The sequence below is a fragment of the Phacochoerus africanus genome, chromosome 6, assembly GCF_016906955.1.
Source record: "Phacochoerus africanus isolate WHEZ1 chromosome 6, ROS_Pafr_v1, whole genome shotgun sequence".
In the NCBI taxonomy this organism is placed as follows: Eukaryota; Metazoa; Chordata; class Mammalia; order Artiodactyla; family Suidae; genus Phacochoerus; species Phacochoerus africanus.
The window spans coordinates 40,264,590-40,279,775 of NC_062549.1; the positions used below are offsets into that span (position 1 = coordinate 40,264,590).

At 41.0% G+C, this 15,186-nt stretch overlaps 1 protein-coding gene across 1 annotated transcript in view; it reads left to right on the forward strand.

Moving 5' to 3' along the window:
* Nucleotides 1–15,186, forward strand: part of MTERF3 (mitochondrial transcription termination factor 3) — a 30,332-nt gene that overhangs the window by 5,495 nt on the left and 9,651 nt on the right. The window contains 4 exon segments of the mRNA XM_047783567.1: nucleotides 899–1,051; nucleotides 6,702–6,891; nucleotides 14,309–14,456; nucleotides 14,821–14,892. Coding sequence (XP_047639523.1) covers nucleotides 899–1,051; nucleotides 6,702–6,891; nucleotides 14,309–14,456; nucleotides 14,821–14,892 — 563 coding nt within the window.

A 15,186-nucleotide genomic window follows, 5' to 3' on the forward strand; every position in this document is an offset into this window, starting at 1 on the left:
CCATGAGGATGCGGATTTGATCCCTGGCCTCGTTTAATGGGTTGGGGATCCGCTGTTATTGTGACCTGTGGTGTAGGCCGTAACCCAGGCCCAGATCCCGCGTTACTATGGCTGTGGCGCAGGCCGGAGCCTTAGCTCAGATTTGATCCCGGGCCTGGGAACTTCCATATGCTGCGGGTGTAGCCCTAAAAATAGAAAAGAAAAAAAAAAAGAATATGAAGAAAGCAAGCTGAGGGGTGAGGACAGGGAGGGAGGCTGGCTGTGAGAAATGATGAAAGAGAAAAAAGAACAAAAAACCCTGATTCCTTAGTCTAAGGTAGGTTATGGTTCCCAGCGTCTTTTATACTGTTTTTGACTTAAAAACAAAACCTCAGAATCAAGGGTGTACTAGAGAGGGTCACATCCTTAGCAAAGGATTATGGGTGACAGAACCAGAATCATAGGAGTCCTCATATAGACATATTTGAGATTAACTTGGAGGAAAAAGGATTGGATCAAAATGAAGGTTAACCCATGCAATTCAGGTAGAAGGTGTACTTTTGGCCAAGTTAACAAGCTATTGTAGACTCAGAGTCTTTCTCTGAATGTCCTGGGAGGTCCGTTGGTCTTCAGCATTCATATCTGTTGATTCCAAATGAAGGAAAGGCAAGGATTCTGTAGAGGATGTCACCAACAAATTTCTAATCTCAGAGGAACAGTGGCTGATATCTCTAAAGAATCTTAACCTTACCTCTTAGAAGGTAGAAAATATACAGAATTCTTAGATGTTTAAATCAGAAACGATACCAAGATTTAAAAAGAAGCAAACTAGGCAAGAAGCTATCTTTGAAGAAGGAGCTTTACAAGTACACACTGGAGAGCTAACTTGCTTCTCCTCTTCCACATCCTGGCTTCAAAGGACTGGACGACTTGCCCGCACTGTCTCCATTGCAGCCGGTTTCCGAGGAGGAGGCTATTCGGATTATTGCAGACCCTCCACTGCCCCCTTCTTCATTCACGCTTCGAGACTATGTGGATCATTCGGAGACTCTGCAGAAGTTAGTGCTTCTAGGTAAGTTGAGTAACCTACACTTTTTTTTTTTTTGCCTTTTAAAATTAACATTTTAAATCTTTATCAAAGTATTTATACATTATGCATAGACGTCAAATAGTGTGAAAGGTTTCTAGTGAAAAACCCTACTCCCAGCTTCATCTTTCCTGACCTTGCATCCCGTTCCCCAGAGTATCTAATTTTATAGCTCTTTCTGTTTGCATTTAACCTGTAAATGTACATATAATTGTGTATAATGCTGTGTATAATGCTTGGTTCATCAGTTTTAGACATCAGTTAATCTCTTATATATACTTTCCCCCTTAATTCTTTTCAATTCTCCCAATAGGCTAAATTAATAATTTTTACATAACTCATTGGTCACTGATTTCATTATAATTCTAAATATTGCTCACTGTTCTCTCGAAAGTGTGCTGTGATTGCTTTCCTTCCTGTACAGCCTTTGTTTTCCTGGAGTTCCTAATTGTTTTGTTTTTCATTCGATTAGTCTTCTGTAAAATTTCCCATGCTTTCCTGTGGTCTCTCAGAGCAGTTTTCCTATAGTCAAAGCTATCGGATGATGTAGTCTATTTGCCTACTACCCTGACCTGCCTTCTGGAACCCACTATCCTCCTGGTTTAGATGGTTTCTTTCTAGGCCTGCTCTGTGATTCTCTCAGCTTGTTGACTGGTAGGATGCACCTAGATCTGGATGGTTGGAGGCAGCCAGGAGATCTCACCGCAAATTTTTATTAGTCCTCTTATTTTTAGTCTAGCACATTATTGTAGCTTTATATATATATATACATATGTGTATATATATTGTTTTTTTTGCTTTTGAGGGCCACACCTGCGGCGTATGGAGGTTCCCAGGCTAGGGGTCTAATAGGAACGGCAGCTGCCAGCCTACGCCACAGCCACAGCAACCCCAGATCCGAGCCGTGTCTGTGACCTACACCACAGCTCAAACAACACCAGATCCTTAATCCACTGAGTGAGGCCAGGGATCGAACCCACCACCTCGTGGTTCCTAGTCGGATTTGTTTCTTCTGAGCCACAATGGGACCTCCCTATTGCAGCTTTCTGCTTTTTCCATCCTCTCTGCATCTGGCGCTTTTTTATTTGATTTTCCCAGATAATGAACCTCCACTGGGGGACTGAGAGGAACAAGTCAGGTAAGGGGTTGTCTCAAATCCATCTGTTTCTCTCATTTCCTAGTCACTGCCTTAGTTTAAGTCCTCAGTTTTTAGTGAAAAGTTAGAGCTTTCTAACTTGATCGTCTTCTTTTCGGCAGTATTGCCCTGGTAATCTCTCTAACATTAGTGCTCTTTCTGTGATGCACACCTGCCTGTGTCAGTGAGCCGCTTGAAACCCTTCAAAGCTCTTCCCGGTCTGGCCCTTGCTTACCCTTTCTGCTTCACTTGCTTGCCGCTTCCCTCCTTTCTGTTGACCAGGTCTGACAGCTGGAGAACTTGAGTTCAAGTAACTTTCCAAATGTCTTCTCTGACCCTCCTCTGGGCTCTTTGAATCATGCCCTGGTTAATTCAGTCCCAACGCTAATAGCATTGTTAGAATTGTTTACTCATCTGTCCCTGTACACGTTACTCAAATGTATAGGGAATGGCTTTTGTTCTCAAGAAGCTGCAGGTCTTCAGAAGCATCGAAATACACATATAGAAGAATAACAAATCCAAAAATGAAAGGTAAAGTGATAAATCCTACGTAAGAAATAGAAATAGGAATTCCCGTCGTGGCGCAGTGGAAACAAATCTGATTAGAACCATGAGGCTGTGGATTCAATCCCTGGCCTCGCTTAAGGGGTTAAAGATCTGGCGTTGCCGTGAGCTCTGGTGAGCGGCTCAGATCTGGCATTGCTGTGGCTGTGGTGTAGGCCAGCAGCTATAGCTCCAATTAGTCCCCTAGCCTGGAAACTTCTATATACCTCAGGTGCGGCCCTAAAAAGCAAAATACATACATATAGAAATAAAGATTTCTGTGTGTTCAAAGGAGAGAGAAAAGATGACATCTGCTGCAAGCAGGAAGGCCAGTCACCTTCCCTTTGGAGCAACTTTCCCAGCTCTGACAGTTGTAGTGCACAATAAACATTAGACCTGTGTGGTTCCCTACCTTTAAATAGTTGATAATGTACTTAGAAATATACTTGGAAATGTGTCTCAGCCCTTCCTTTCACTGTATGCTGATACTTTTCAGCAACACATCTTGGCAGGAACTTAAACCACAGAACCTTAGAGGAGCCCTGATTGCATTGTCAAGCAGTGTTTTTGGGGACTCGGGTGACCCGCTTCTTCTCTGCTTCTCAGACCTGTTTTCTGCCTTTCTCTGCTTGTTCTGTATCCCAGGAGGCTAGCGTCTGCGCTCAGGCTTCTTTGCCAGCTGGGCAGCTTCCACAATGGGAAGCACTTGCAGGAGAGAAGGGCAGGTGGGAGTATTTTTCCCTGTTCCTCCCTGCCCTGGGTCATGTAACTGCCTCGCTCCATGACAACAGCTCCTACTGAGCAGCCCTTTCTTAAATAGCTTCCAGCTCCCCCTGGGTTCCGTTATACACTTTCCTCCTTGTCTCTTTAGCGCCGGGGGTGCCCTTGTTCGTTCCCTTGACTCTGTCACACTGTGGTACAGAGGCCCTTCATTAAGGTTCTTTTCAGTTGAACTTTCTGGGGCAACTTCTGTTGCCTGCCAGACCCTGCTTGATACACTAAATATGTGTAACCATAAGTGAACACACTGGTAATTGTAGTTAGTGAACCGATTGTATCGAGCCAACTTAGGCTGCGGTCACCTAGAAGTTAGAATCATGTATTATTCATTTTTTTATATCCCCAGAAGTGCCTGGTCCATAGGAGGTGTTCAGTGACTATTTTTTCAAGTTAATGAAATCGTGAGTAAGCCCAAGTGATTTGTGCTGACAGCAGTGTGCTCTCCCGGTGAGATTCTGCTCTCCTATAGCTGTTAAGAAGCAGCTTTTCAGGAATTCTGTTTCGGCCCAGCCGGGGTGTGACAGCTCATGCTGAGCAAGGCACTTCAGCACATGTCAGCTGTAATATTGAGTTAAATTTGAAGTCTGAACCCTTTGTGTTATTTTTAAAGCATCCCTTCCCACATTTATCACAGATTTTTGGAACTAGTTTCTGTCTTATTTATCCATCCCTCCAAATCAAAAATCATTTATTTTTCTTTAAGTATTATTTTAAATTACAAAAGAATTCTATCTAGTTGTTGAAAGTGCAACTGTTACCAGAGAAAGAACTCTTACCTTCTCTGCATTTCCAGGTTTGCTTTTTAAAGGTCCACCATCACCAATTTGTTGAGCGGCTTCCTCCCTACCTTTTTCTAAGCAAATATTACAGAAAGCCATAGAATGGGTCTCATGTCTTCATGTTGTCCATCTTCCTAATATTTTTATAATTCTGTATTTTCTTCTAGTGGTTTTGGCATTAGTACCCATTTAGATTTTTTATCTGAAATTAATTTTGTATCAGATATAGAAGGAATTCTGAATTAGTTTTCAAGTATATAGCTAGAAATCCCATTATATATTAATGAGTAGTCCATCTTTTCCCACACTGATTTGAAATGTCATTATTATAGTTCATCCTGGATCTTTCTGGTCTTCATTCTTTGTGTATGTGTGTTTGTATAACCTTTTTTTCTGTTCATGATCATCTTATATCAGTACCTGTTTACTATCAAATTTGGCTTTGAAATTATATCTGGATCTAATAATACATGGAATTATAATTTATTTTTCTGGTTGCAAACACCATTTAAAAAGGTATTTTTATTTCATTGCTTTTATATCTAAGACTGTAAAGTTGCATCTTGAAATCAGTTTGAGAGTTTTTTTTTTTTTAACTAGGAGAAATATTTTTAAAAATACAGAATTTAAGGAGTTCCCACTGAGGCACAGCCAGACTACAGTGACTACAGTGGCTCAGGTTGCTGCGGAGGTGTGGGTTCAAAGCTGGGCCTGGCACGCTGGGTTTAAAGGATCTGTCATCGCAGTAGCTACAGTGTAGGTCGCACTACTTCTCGGATTTGATCCTTGGCCTGGGAACTTACATATGCTGCAGGTGCAGCCATAAAATTTACAAAAACATAAAGAAAAGAAAGCTTTACATCATCTTTGAGTGTTTTTTGGGGGTCGGGGCAGGGAAGCACCCGCAGCATGTAGAAGTTTCCTGGCCAGGGACCCAAGCCGCTGCAGAGACAACACGAGATCCTTACCGCCGTGCCACATGTTTATTCTTAAAGATAAGGACTAGGCCTTTCCTATTCATGTTTAATTTTTGAAAATCAGGAGTTCCCGTTATGGCTCAGTGGAAACAAATCTGACTAGCATCCATGAGGACGCAGGTTCCATCCCTGGCCTTGCTTAGTGGGTTAAAGATCTGGCATTGTGATGAGCTGTGGTGTAGGTCAAAGACGCAGTTCAAATCTGGCACTGCTATGGCTGTGGCACAGGCTGGTGCCTACAGTTCCCATTTGACCTGTAACCTGGGAACTTCCGTATGCCACGGGTGTGGCCCTAAAACAACAAACAAACAAATTTTAAAATCAGATAAAAGGGGGAAAAAAACAAGAGAATAAAACGCTCAGTTTTAATGAGAATTTTGAATCAAAGGCTACTAGAGTCCCTGCGTAAGTAATGTGGACATTTGTGTATATCCGTAACCAAAGAAAAGTAACAACTTGCTTTCTCCCCCTTCTAACCCTTTTTCTCCTGTCCCTTGTCACATTTACTTAGATTACTTAAGATTATAGGCATATGTGAAGGTGGTATACTTTCTGCTTTGTAGTGTACTTGAGGGCTGGATGTGTTGCACCTGTTCCACAGAGACATTTCTTCTTCAAGGTGTTTATCTTTATGCTAAAATTCTGGACAGTCCAATAAATAAGACCTAGGGTCACCTTTATTCCCCCAAGGAGGGGATCATAAGTCAAAGAATGCTGTAACTAAAGAAATTAGAAACTTCAAAGGAAGTAACAAGTTATTCACGGGGCCTGTTACCCTGTAGACTGACCAGGTGAGCCGTTACTGTGGAGATCCTGAGGGGCTCACAAACATCCTGCCAACAGCATTTAAGAAACTGTAGAAAAAGATGATGATCCGAGGTCAATGTGCTGTAATGATTTTGTGTTGAGTGGAAATTTAGCCCCAGATGCACTCTTCTCCTTTACACCTGGCTTTGAAATAAATAGTACATTTTTATATTAATTTATTTTTATTACTTTAAAATACTTGGAAGGTTCTGTTGGCCTGTCTCAGGTCTCCTTTGGATAGGTTGTTGATCTCCATTAGTAATATCTTGCGTTTCTTTTCTTTTTCTTTTTTTTTGGCTTTTTAGGGCCGTGTTCATGGCATGTGGAAGTTCCCAGTTCCCTGGCTAGGGGTTGAATCGGAGCTACAGCTGCCAGCCACAGCCACAGCCACAGCAACGCAGGATCTGAGCCGTGTCTGCAACCTATACCTCAGCTCATGGCAACACCAGATCCCTGACCCACTGAGTGAGGCCAGGGCTCGAACCTGCATCCTCATGTATACTGGTTGGATTGTTTCCACTGCGCCGCAACAGGAACTCCTTGTGTTTCTATATGTGAAGTTTAATGACTCAGCCAAGCAGTTATCTTGAAACAGTGTTTGTATTTTATTATAGGGGTGGACTTGTCCAAGATAGAAAAACATCCAGATGCAGCCAACCTCCTCCTGCGACTGGATTTTGAAAAAGACATTACGCAAATACTCCTGTTTCTTAAAGATTTGGGTATGGAGGATAACCAACTGGGAACATTCCTGACTAAAAACTATGCTATTTTTTCTGAAGACCTTGAAAATCTTAAGACCAGGTACAGCCTCTAGAATGATTTTCATGAAACTCAAGAAGTGGTTATGAAGGAAATATATATGCAAGTTATTTTTAAAATCTCAGTGGCACAAGGATCTACTAACATAATGAACTGTGAATATTATTTTTTTGTTATAGACTTTTTTGATCAAAACTAAGTATCTAAATCATCACTTATGATGGAGCATGATAATGTGAGGAAAAAAAAGAATGTATGCATGTATGTGTGACTGGGTCACCTTGCTGTACAGTAGAAAATTGACAGAACACTAAACCAGCTATAATGGAAAAAATTAAGTATCTAAATCAGTTCTTTTTTCAAGTACCCATTTCTTTTTGTTTTTTGTTTGTTTGTTTGTTTTTTGGGTTTTTTTGTTTGTTTGCTTTTTGTCCTTTTGCCTTTTCTAGGGCCGCTTCCTGCGGCATATGGAGGTTCCCAGGCTAGGGGTTGAATTGGAGCTGTAGCCGCCTGCCTATGCCAGAGCCACAGCAACGCAGGATCCAAGCCACGTCTGCAACCTACATCACAGCTCACAGCAGTGCCAGATCCTTAACCCACCGAGCAAGGCCAGGGATCGAACCCAAAACCTCATGGTTCCTAGTCGGATTTGTTAACCACTGCGCCACAACGGGAACTCAAGTACCCATTATTATTTCTGTGTTTTCAATTTACTGCTAAGTTAATACTTAACTGTTTCTCTTTGGAAACAAATGAAGTGGGGTTTTTAAAATTTTTTTATTATAGTTGATTTACAATGTTCTCTCAATTTCTGCTCTACAGCAAAGTGACCCAGTCATACACACACACACACATGCATACACGCATATATATATATATACACATTGCTTATCCATTCTAAATGTAATAGTTTGTATCTATTAACCCCAAACTCCCAGTCCATCCCACTCCCTCTCCCTCCCCCTTGGCAACTGCAAGTCTGCTCTCCATGTCTGTGAGTCAGTTTCTGTTCTGTAGGCAGATTCATCTGTGTTATATATATTTTAGTTTCCACATAATAAGTGATATCATGATATTTGTCTTTCTCTTTCTGACCTAACTTCACTTAGGTGTGAGAATCTCCAGTTTCATCCATGTTACTGCATATGGCACTTTTTATGGCTGAGTAGTATTCCACTGTGTATATGTACCATATCTTCTTAATACATTCATCTATCAATGGACATTTAGGTTGTTTCCATGTCTTGCCTATTGTGAATAGTGTGGCAGTGAACATAGGGATACATGTATCTTTTTAAATGAAAGTTTTGTCCTGATATATGCCCAGGAGTGAAATTGCTAGATCATATGGTAGTTCTATATTTAGTTTTCTGAGGAACCTCCATACTCTTTTCCACAGTGGTTGTACCAATTTACCTCCTCACCAACAGTGTAGGAGGGTTCCCTTTTCTCCATACCCTCTCCACCATTCATTATTTGTAGATTTATAAATGATGGCCATTCTGACCAGTGTGAGGTGCTACCTCATTGTAGTTTTGATTTTCATTTCTGTAATAATTAGGGATGTTGAGCATTTTTTCATGTGCCTATTGGCCATCCCTGTGTCTTTGAGTTTTTTGTTTGTTTTGTTTTGTTCTGCTGTTGAATTTTATGAGTTGTTTGTATATTTTGGAGATTAAGCCCTTGTTGCTTGCATCGTTTGCAACTATGTTCTCCCATTCCATAGATTGTTTTTTCTTTCTTTCTTTCTTTTTTTTTTTTTTGTTGTTTCCTTTGCTATGTAAAAGCTTATGTATTTAGCTCTCATTGGTGTATTTTTGTTTTATTTCTGTTGCCTTGGGAAACTTAAGAAAACATTTGTACAGTTAATATCAGAGAATGTTTCTCTTCTAGGAGTTTAATGGTTCCTTGTCTTATGTTTAGGTCTTTAAGCCACCTTGAGTTTATTTTTGTGCATGGTGTGAAGGTGTGTTCTAGTTTCACTAGTTTTTTTTTTTTTTAATTCATTAGTAAATGTGTAGATGATATTAGAGTACACTTAAAGTTGTGCAAGCCTGACCTTCGCTGTTGTTCTTTCTGGCCAATTTTTGATGGTAGACATCTGACCTTCTTTGGCAAATTGTTATATAATTTGCTTAACCATTTCTGTGGGTTATTTTGGTTTTTCCTTCTTAAATAGCACTTCCGTAAACCTCTTTGGACTTCACTCAGCATTCAAAGAATGTATTGACTCTGTGAGAACTGATAGAGTGAGAGAGCATCCGTGTGTGAGGTAGGAACCCTGCAGGGCAGTGGAGAGGAAGACAAAGTCCCTGTGTCCCAAATTCACGTCTTGGACGTACCGTCGCCCCCCACCTCTCACCTAAATCAGGTCTTCCCAGATTCCCTGAATGAGAGCACCCTTCACCCCATTGCCCACATCAGAAATACTGGTATTGGAGTTCCTGTGTTGTGGCACAGTGGTTAACGAGTCCAACTAGGAACCATGAGGTTGCAGGTTCAATCCCTGGCCTCACTCAGTGGGTTAAGGATCCGGTGTTGCCGTGAGCTGTGGTGTAGGTTGCAGACGCGTCTCGGATCCCGTGTTGCTGTGGCTCTGGTGTAGGCCAGTGGCTACAGCTCCGATTGGACCCCTAGCCTGGGAACCTCCATATGCCACAGGAAGCTGCCCTAGAAAAGGCAAAAAAAAAAGAAAAAGAAAAAAGAAAAGAAAGAAATACTGGTATTAACTTTGGCTTTCCCTTCCATCCACATCTAATAGCTTTCCACGGCCTGTTGGTACTATTTTTCTCTCTCTCAATTCAGCCAATGCATTTCTCTTAGTCTTCGCTTTGAATACTCTGTCTCAGGTCCCCATTGTTTCACATGACGAAAAATACTGCAGCAGTCTCCACTGGGCTGCCTCTGAGCTTCTCCTAGGTCAAAACAGAACAAAAAACTGAATTTCTTACATTGAATAATTTGAGCCTTATTATGTATGCAAGGCACTTAGCTAGACCCGAACCACGGGAGATAGACACACCCTCCCTTCCTGTGACTTGCAGTCTAGTGTAACATAGACAGGCTGTTACCATGCAGGGGAGAATGAGTCCAGGAGACTCAGTCTGACATGTTTAGCTCTACTCCTCCTGACCGCCTGGAACGCTAATTCTCTCCGCATTTCAAAACCAACCTGCCCTATTGCTCAAGACATAGTCCAAGGAAGAGTCCATACCAGGAGGTGGAGATGACTGGGAATCATTTTAGAGGCTGCCTACCTTACATTATTATCAGTATTTTCATCTTCCAGGAGAGGCACTGAGAGTTTAAATAATTTGCCCCAGATTATCAGGCAAGTATAGGTGGCAGAGCTGGGATTCAAGTCCACCTCGTCTGTGGGAGTTCCCATTGTGGCTCAATGGTAACAAACCCAACTAGTATCCATTAGGATGAGGGTTTGATTCTTAGCCTTGCTCAGTGGGCTAAGTATCTGGCATTGCTGTGAGCTGTGGCATAAGTTGCAGACTCAACTCAGATCCTGCGTTGCTGTGGCCATGGCGTAGGCCAGCAGCTGTAGCTCCTATTCGACCCCTAGCCTGTGAACTTCCATGTGCTGGGGATGCAGCCTTATAAAGCAGGGAAAAACAAAACAAAACAAAACAAATCCATCTAGTCTAACTCCAGAGTCCTGGTACAACACCATTCTGTCTCCCTACTTTTAATTTTATGGAAGGAACAGAAGCTTAAAAGGAGCTTCAGGTTTTTTCGGTTTTTTGGTCTTTTTTATGGGGCTGCTCCCGCGGCATATGGAGGTTCCCAGGCTAGGGGTCCAATCGGAGCTGTAGCCACCGGCCTACGCCAGAGCCACAGTAACGGGGGATCTGAGTCTCGTCTGCAACCTACACCCCAGCTCAGGGCAATGCCGGATCCTTAACCCACTGAGCAAGGCCAGGGATTGAACCCACAACCTCATGGTTCTTAGTCAGATTCATTAACCACTGAGCCACGTCAGGAACTCCAAAAGGAGCTTCAGTTAAATAAACTTGCTCAAAATCACATGCTCCTAACAAAGAATATTCTCATATAGAATATGAGAAAATAGTCTAATGGTTCCTAAACCTGGCTGACTGCCAAATTAAACTGTGGAGCATTTTTCAAAATTACTTGGAATTTTTAACAGGTAGTTTACCCGCATGTACGCAAAAGGATATCCAAGGAAAAATAAGCTTCTTCTGGAAGAGACGTGGGTATGATAATCTTTTTTGAACTTAGCCTCTGGCTCTGATATGTACAGCAGTCTTATTTTCTAGAATTTCTATAGTAGCACTTATTTCATATACTCGTTTTCTTTTCAATGAAGAGAATTTGAAATGTATTACATGGTTGGTTCTTTTCAAGAATTTTCAAATGAATAATCTGCATTTAAATGACTAGAGGTTCGTTTTGGTTTTGGTTTTGGTTTTGGCTGGGCCTTATATCGTTTTATTGGGAGAATTTTCACGGTGTGGTAACAGTTTCAGGCTTCCCGTGTGGCTCATAATGTAACTACGTGGTGTTGCTTCTACAGTGGCTGTGGCTTGACCCCTAGCTCAGGAGGTTTTAATGAGATACTGATCTTTGCTGCAACCCCCGCCCCCCCCCCAAAAAAGAAAAACATGGTAATCTTCCTCCAAACCTCTTTCTTCCTATCCCTCATCAGCCTTGCAAGACCCATCAGTGGAGGCAGCTACTATCGTCAGGTTCTTTGTTCACCTTGCTGAGATTGTTTTGTTGTAGGCAGGCATGTATGTGCACCTGTGTACATACATACAGTTGGTAGCATATATACATACTATATGCTGCATCCCCCATTCTTACCTTCACTGTATGCTGCCAAGAGTTTTTGAATTGGCTCTTCCTATTCTTTTTAATCCTATTACAGTTCATACAGTGGATCTGTCTAGTCCCCTTTTGGGAAACGTGGTAGTTTCTGGTCCTTATTATCACAAAGAAGCTGTAGTGACTCCTTCATATATATATATATATATATATATATATATATATATATATATATACCTCATTTCACATATACTATTGTCTATCTGCAGGACACATTTTTAGAAGTAGAATTGCTAGATCGATCGCTAGGGTATGTGGATTTATAATTTTAAAAGATATTGACAAATTGTCCTTCACGTAGGTTTTCCAGTTTATACTCCTACCAACAGTGTACAGAAGTGCCAGTACCCCTCTTATCCTCTCTAATATGGTGTCATCAAACTGATTTCAGTTCCTTTAATAGATTAAAAACAATGCCTTGGAGTTCCCGTCATGGCGCAGTGGTTAACGAATCCAACTAGGAACCATGAGGTTGTGGGTTTGATCCCTGGCCTTGCTCAGTGGGTTAAGGATCCAGCGTTGCCGTGAGCTGTGGTGTAGGTCGCAGATGCGGCTTGGATCCTACGTTGCTGTGGCTGTGGAGTAGGCCGGCAGCTGTAGCTCTGATTAGACCCCTAGCCTGGGAACCTCCATATGCTGTGGGAAGCGGCCCTAGAAAAGGCAAAAAGACAAAAAAAATAAAAACAATGCCTTGTTATTTTGGAAATGATATTTAGAACACCAAATGTTTTGGGGGACTCTTTTCATATATCAAATATCTATTTCCATTTTCTGTTCTATAAAGTATTTATATGTCCTTTGACATTTTTAACTGGGCCTTCTTTCTCTTTTTTTTTTTTTCTTTTTCTTTCTTTTTTTTAAATTAACAAAATTAGTTCTTTTCCTGTGACATGTTGTAAATATTTTTCCCAGATTGTCATTCGTCTGACTTTCTTGATGGTGAGGTTTTTTGCCTTGCATTTAAAAATTTTATGTGGTTAAATGTATCAGTCTTTTCTCTCATCGCATCTAAGGGACAAAAGAGTGATAGTCATTGTAGTATAAGACGTAAGTTCTGATATATGGTATTAAAAATATCGTAGGCTTTAGCAGTAGGCATGCCAGATTTCACATTTCAGCTCTGTCATTAATTAGCTGGTGGTCTAAGGCAAGTTATTTAACTCCCCTGTGAATCTATGTCTCTTCAAATGTCATGTGGGAAATTTACCTGGCTCACAAGGGTTATTTGTTTGCTTTTTTGTTTTTCTGATGAAAATTAAAGAAGATAATCTCCTGGAATGTTTTAGGCATTTAATTAAACTGTCTTTAACTGTGTTTATAGATTTTTAAAAACAAAATTTTTTTATTTTTTATCTTTTTATTTTTTTGCTTTTTACAACTGTACCTGTGGCATATGGAAGTTCCCAGGCTAGGGGTCCAATCAGAGCTGCATCTCCCGGCCTACACCACAGCCACAACAATGTCAGATCCAAGCCAAGTCTGTGACCTGTACCACAGCTCACCACAACACTGATCCTTTAACCCACTGAGCGAGGCCGGGGATCGAATCCACATCCTCATGGATACTAGTTGTATTCTTAACCTGCTGAGCCACAGTAGGAACTCCCAAAAATCCATACTGGTTTTTAAGAGTGAAACTTCTATATTTTACTACCTTATTTTGATTCCCAGAAACTTAGCAAAAAATTTCTCAGTTATTAACAAAATACAATTGAAAGTAAAAATTATTAATGAAAATATACTCTCAATAAATTTACTAAAAGAATTCCTGGAGTTCCCGTCGTGGCGCAGTGGTTAACAAATCCGACTAGGAACCATGAGGTTGCGGGTTCGGTCCCTGCCCTTGCTCAGTGGGTTAACAATCCGGCGTTTCCGTGAGCTGTGGTGTAGGTTGCAGACGCGGCTCGGATCCTGCGTTGCTGTGGCTCTGGTGTAGGCCGGTGGCTACAGCTCCGATTGGACCCCTAGCCTGGGAACCTCCATATGCCGTGGGAGCAGCCCAAGAAATGGCAAAAAGACAAAAAAAAAAAAAAGTTCTGAATCTCCTCTTAATTTCTGTGTTTTCTTAGTAAAAAAAAAAACAAAACAAACTTAAACAGAAGCTATTTCATTTTTTTCTATCAACTAATAAGGCAGATTAATTGAAAAGGGCATGTGAGTGAATTTCAGAAATATTTTTTGTTTCAAAATATAAATGGAAACCATCATACAGTTGGGTGGATGCTTGTTTTATTTTGGGGAGAGGTGGTGGGATCTTTAAAAACAGTTGTTGGGAGTTCCCATTGTGGCTCAGCAGTGATGAATCTGACTAGTATCCATGAGGATGTGGGTTTGATCCCCAGCCTCACTCATTGAGTTAAGGATCTGGTGTTGCCGTGAGCTGTGGTGTAGGTCACAGATGCAGCTGGGATCATGGGTTGCTGTGGCTGTGGCATAGGCTGGCAGCTGTAGCTCCAATTGGACCCCTAGCCTGGGAACTTTCCTATGCCACAGGTGTGGCCCTAAAACCAAAAACAAAACAAAACAAAAAACAGTTGCTACTTTGGAAAACAGCATGACACACTAGATACTTATCTTATGTACATGTATTTTGTTTCTCTAGGGTTGCTTATCTACAGTCAAAAAATTTCAGTAAGGCAGATATTGCACAGATGGTCAGAAATGCACCATTTTTGCTGAGTTTTTCCGTGGAAAGATTGGACAACAGATTGGGATTTTTTCAGAAAGAACTTGAACTTAGTGTGAAAAAGGTAAAGAAAAGGGGAGATTGTGTATGTTTCCCTGTCAGCTACATTTAGTAACTGTTAAATCTCATGTTTGGAACAAATGCCTGAGTCGTATGAATTCTATAAATGCCTGGTATTATTTTCTGTACTGGAATGAACTCTCTTGCTAGGTTAATCATATAGCTGTATAATTTTATAATAATTACATCAAATTGTTTCCTTTATTTTCCTCCAACAATATTACATTTACATATTTCTAGGCTCCTTAGCATTTCTCTACTGGGTCATATTTTAAATTTTAGTTTTCTATTCCTAGTAATATCTTGGTTTTTTTCCAAACTAGTTGAATATGCATATATACTAATAATAGATTGTTTTATAACTACAGACTAGAGATCTGATAATTCGTCTCCCACGACTACTAACCGGAAGTCTGGAGCCTGTGAAAGAGAATATGAAGGTAGGATGACTATAAGTTTTTGAGAAATCAGCTTCTTTAAGGTGCTTAAGCCCCTTGAAGATGATAGATTTACTCCCATCATCTTAAAGAAAACTAGGTTGTAAAATAAGTTATTTCTAAAAGATGGAGAGGGAGTTCCTGTGGTGGCTCAGTGCTAATGAATCTGACTAGTACACATGAGGATGCAGGTTCCATCCCTGGCCTGGCTCAGTGGGTTAAGGATCTGATCTGGCGTTGCGCTGAGCTGTGGTGTAGGCCCAAGACTCGGCCTGGATCCCGTGTTTGCTGCAGCTG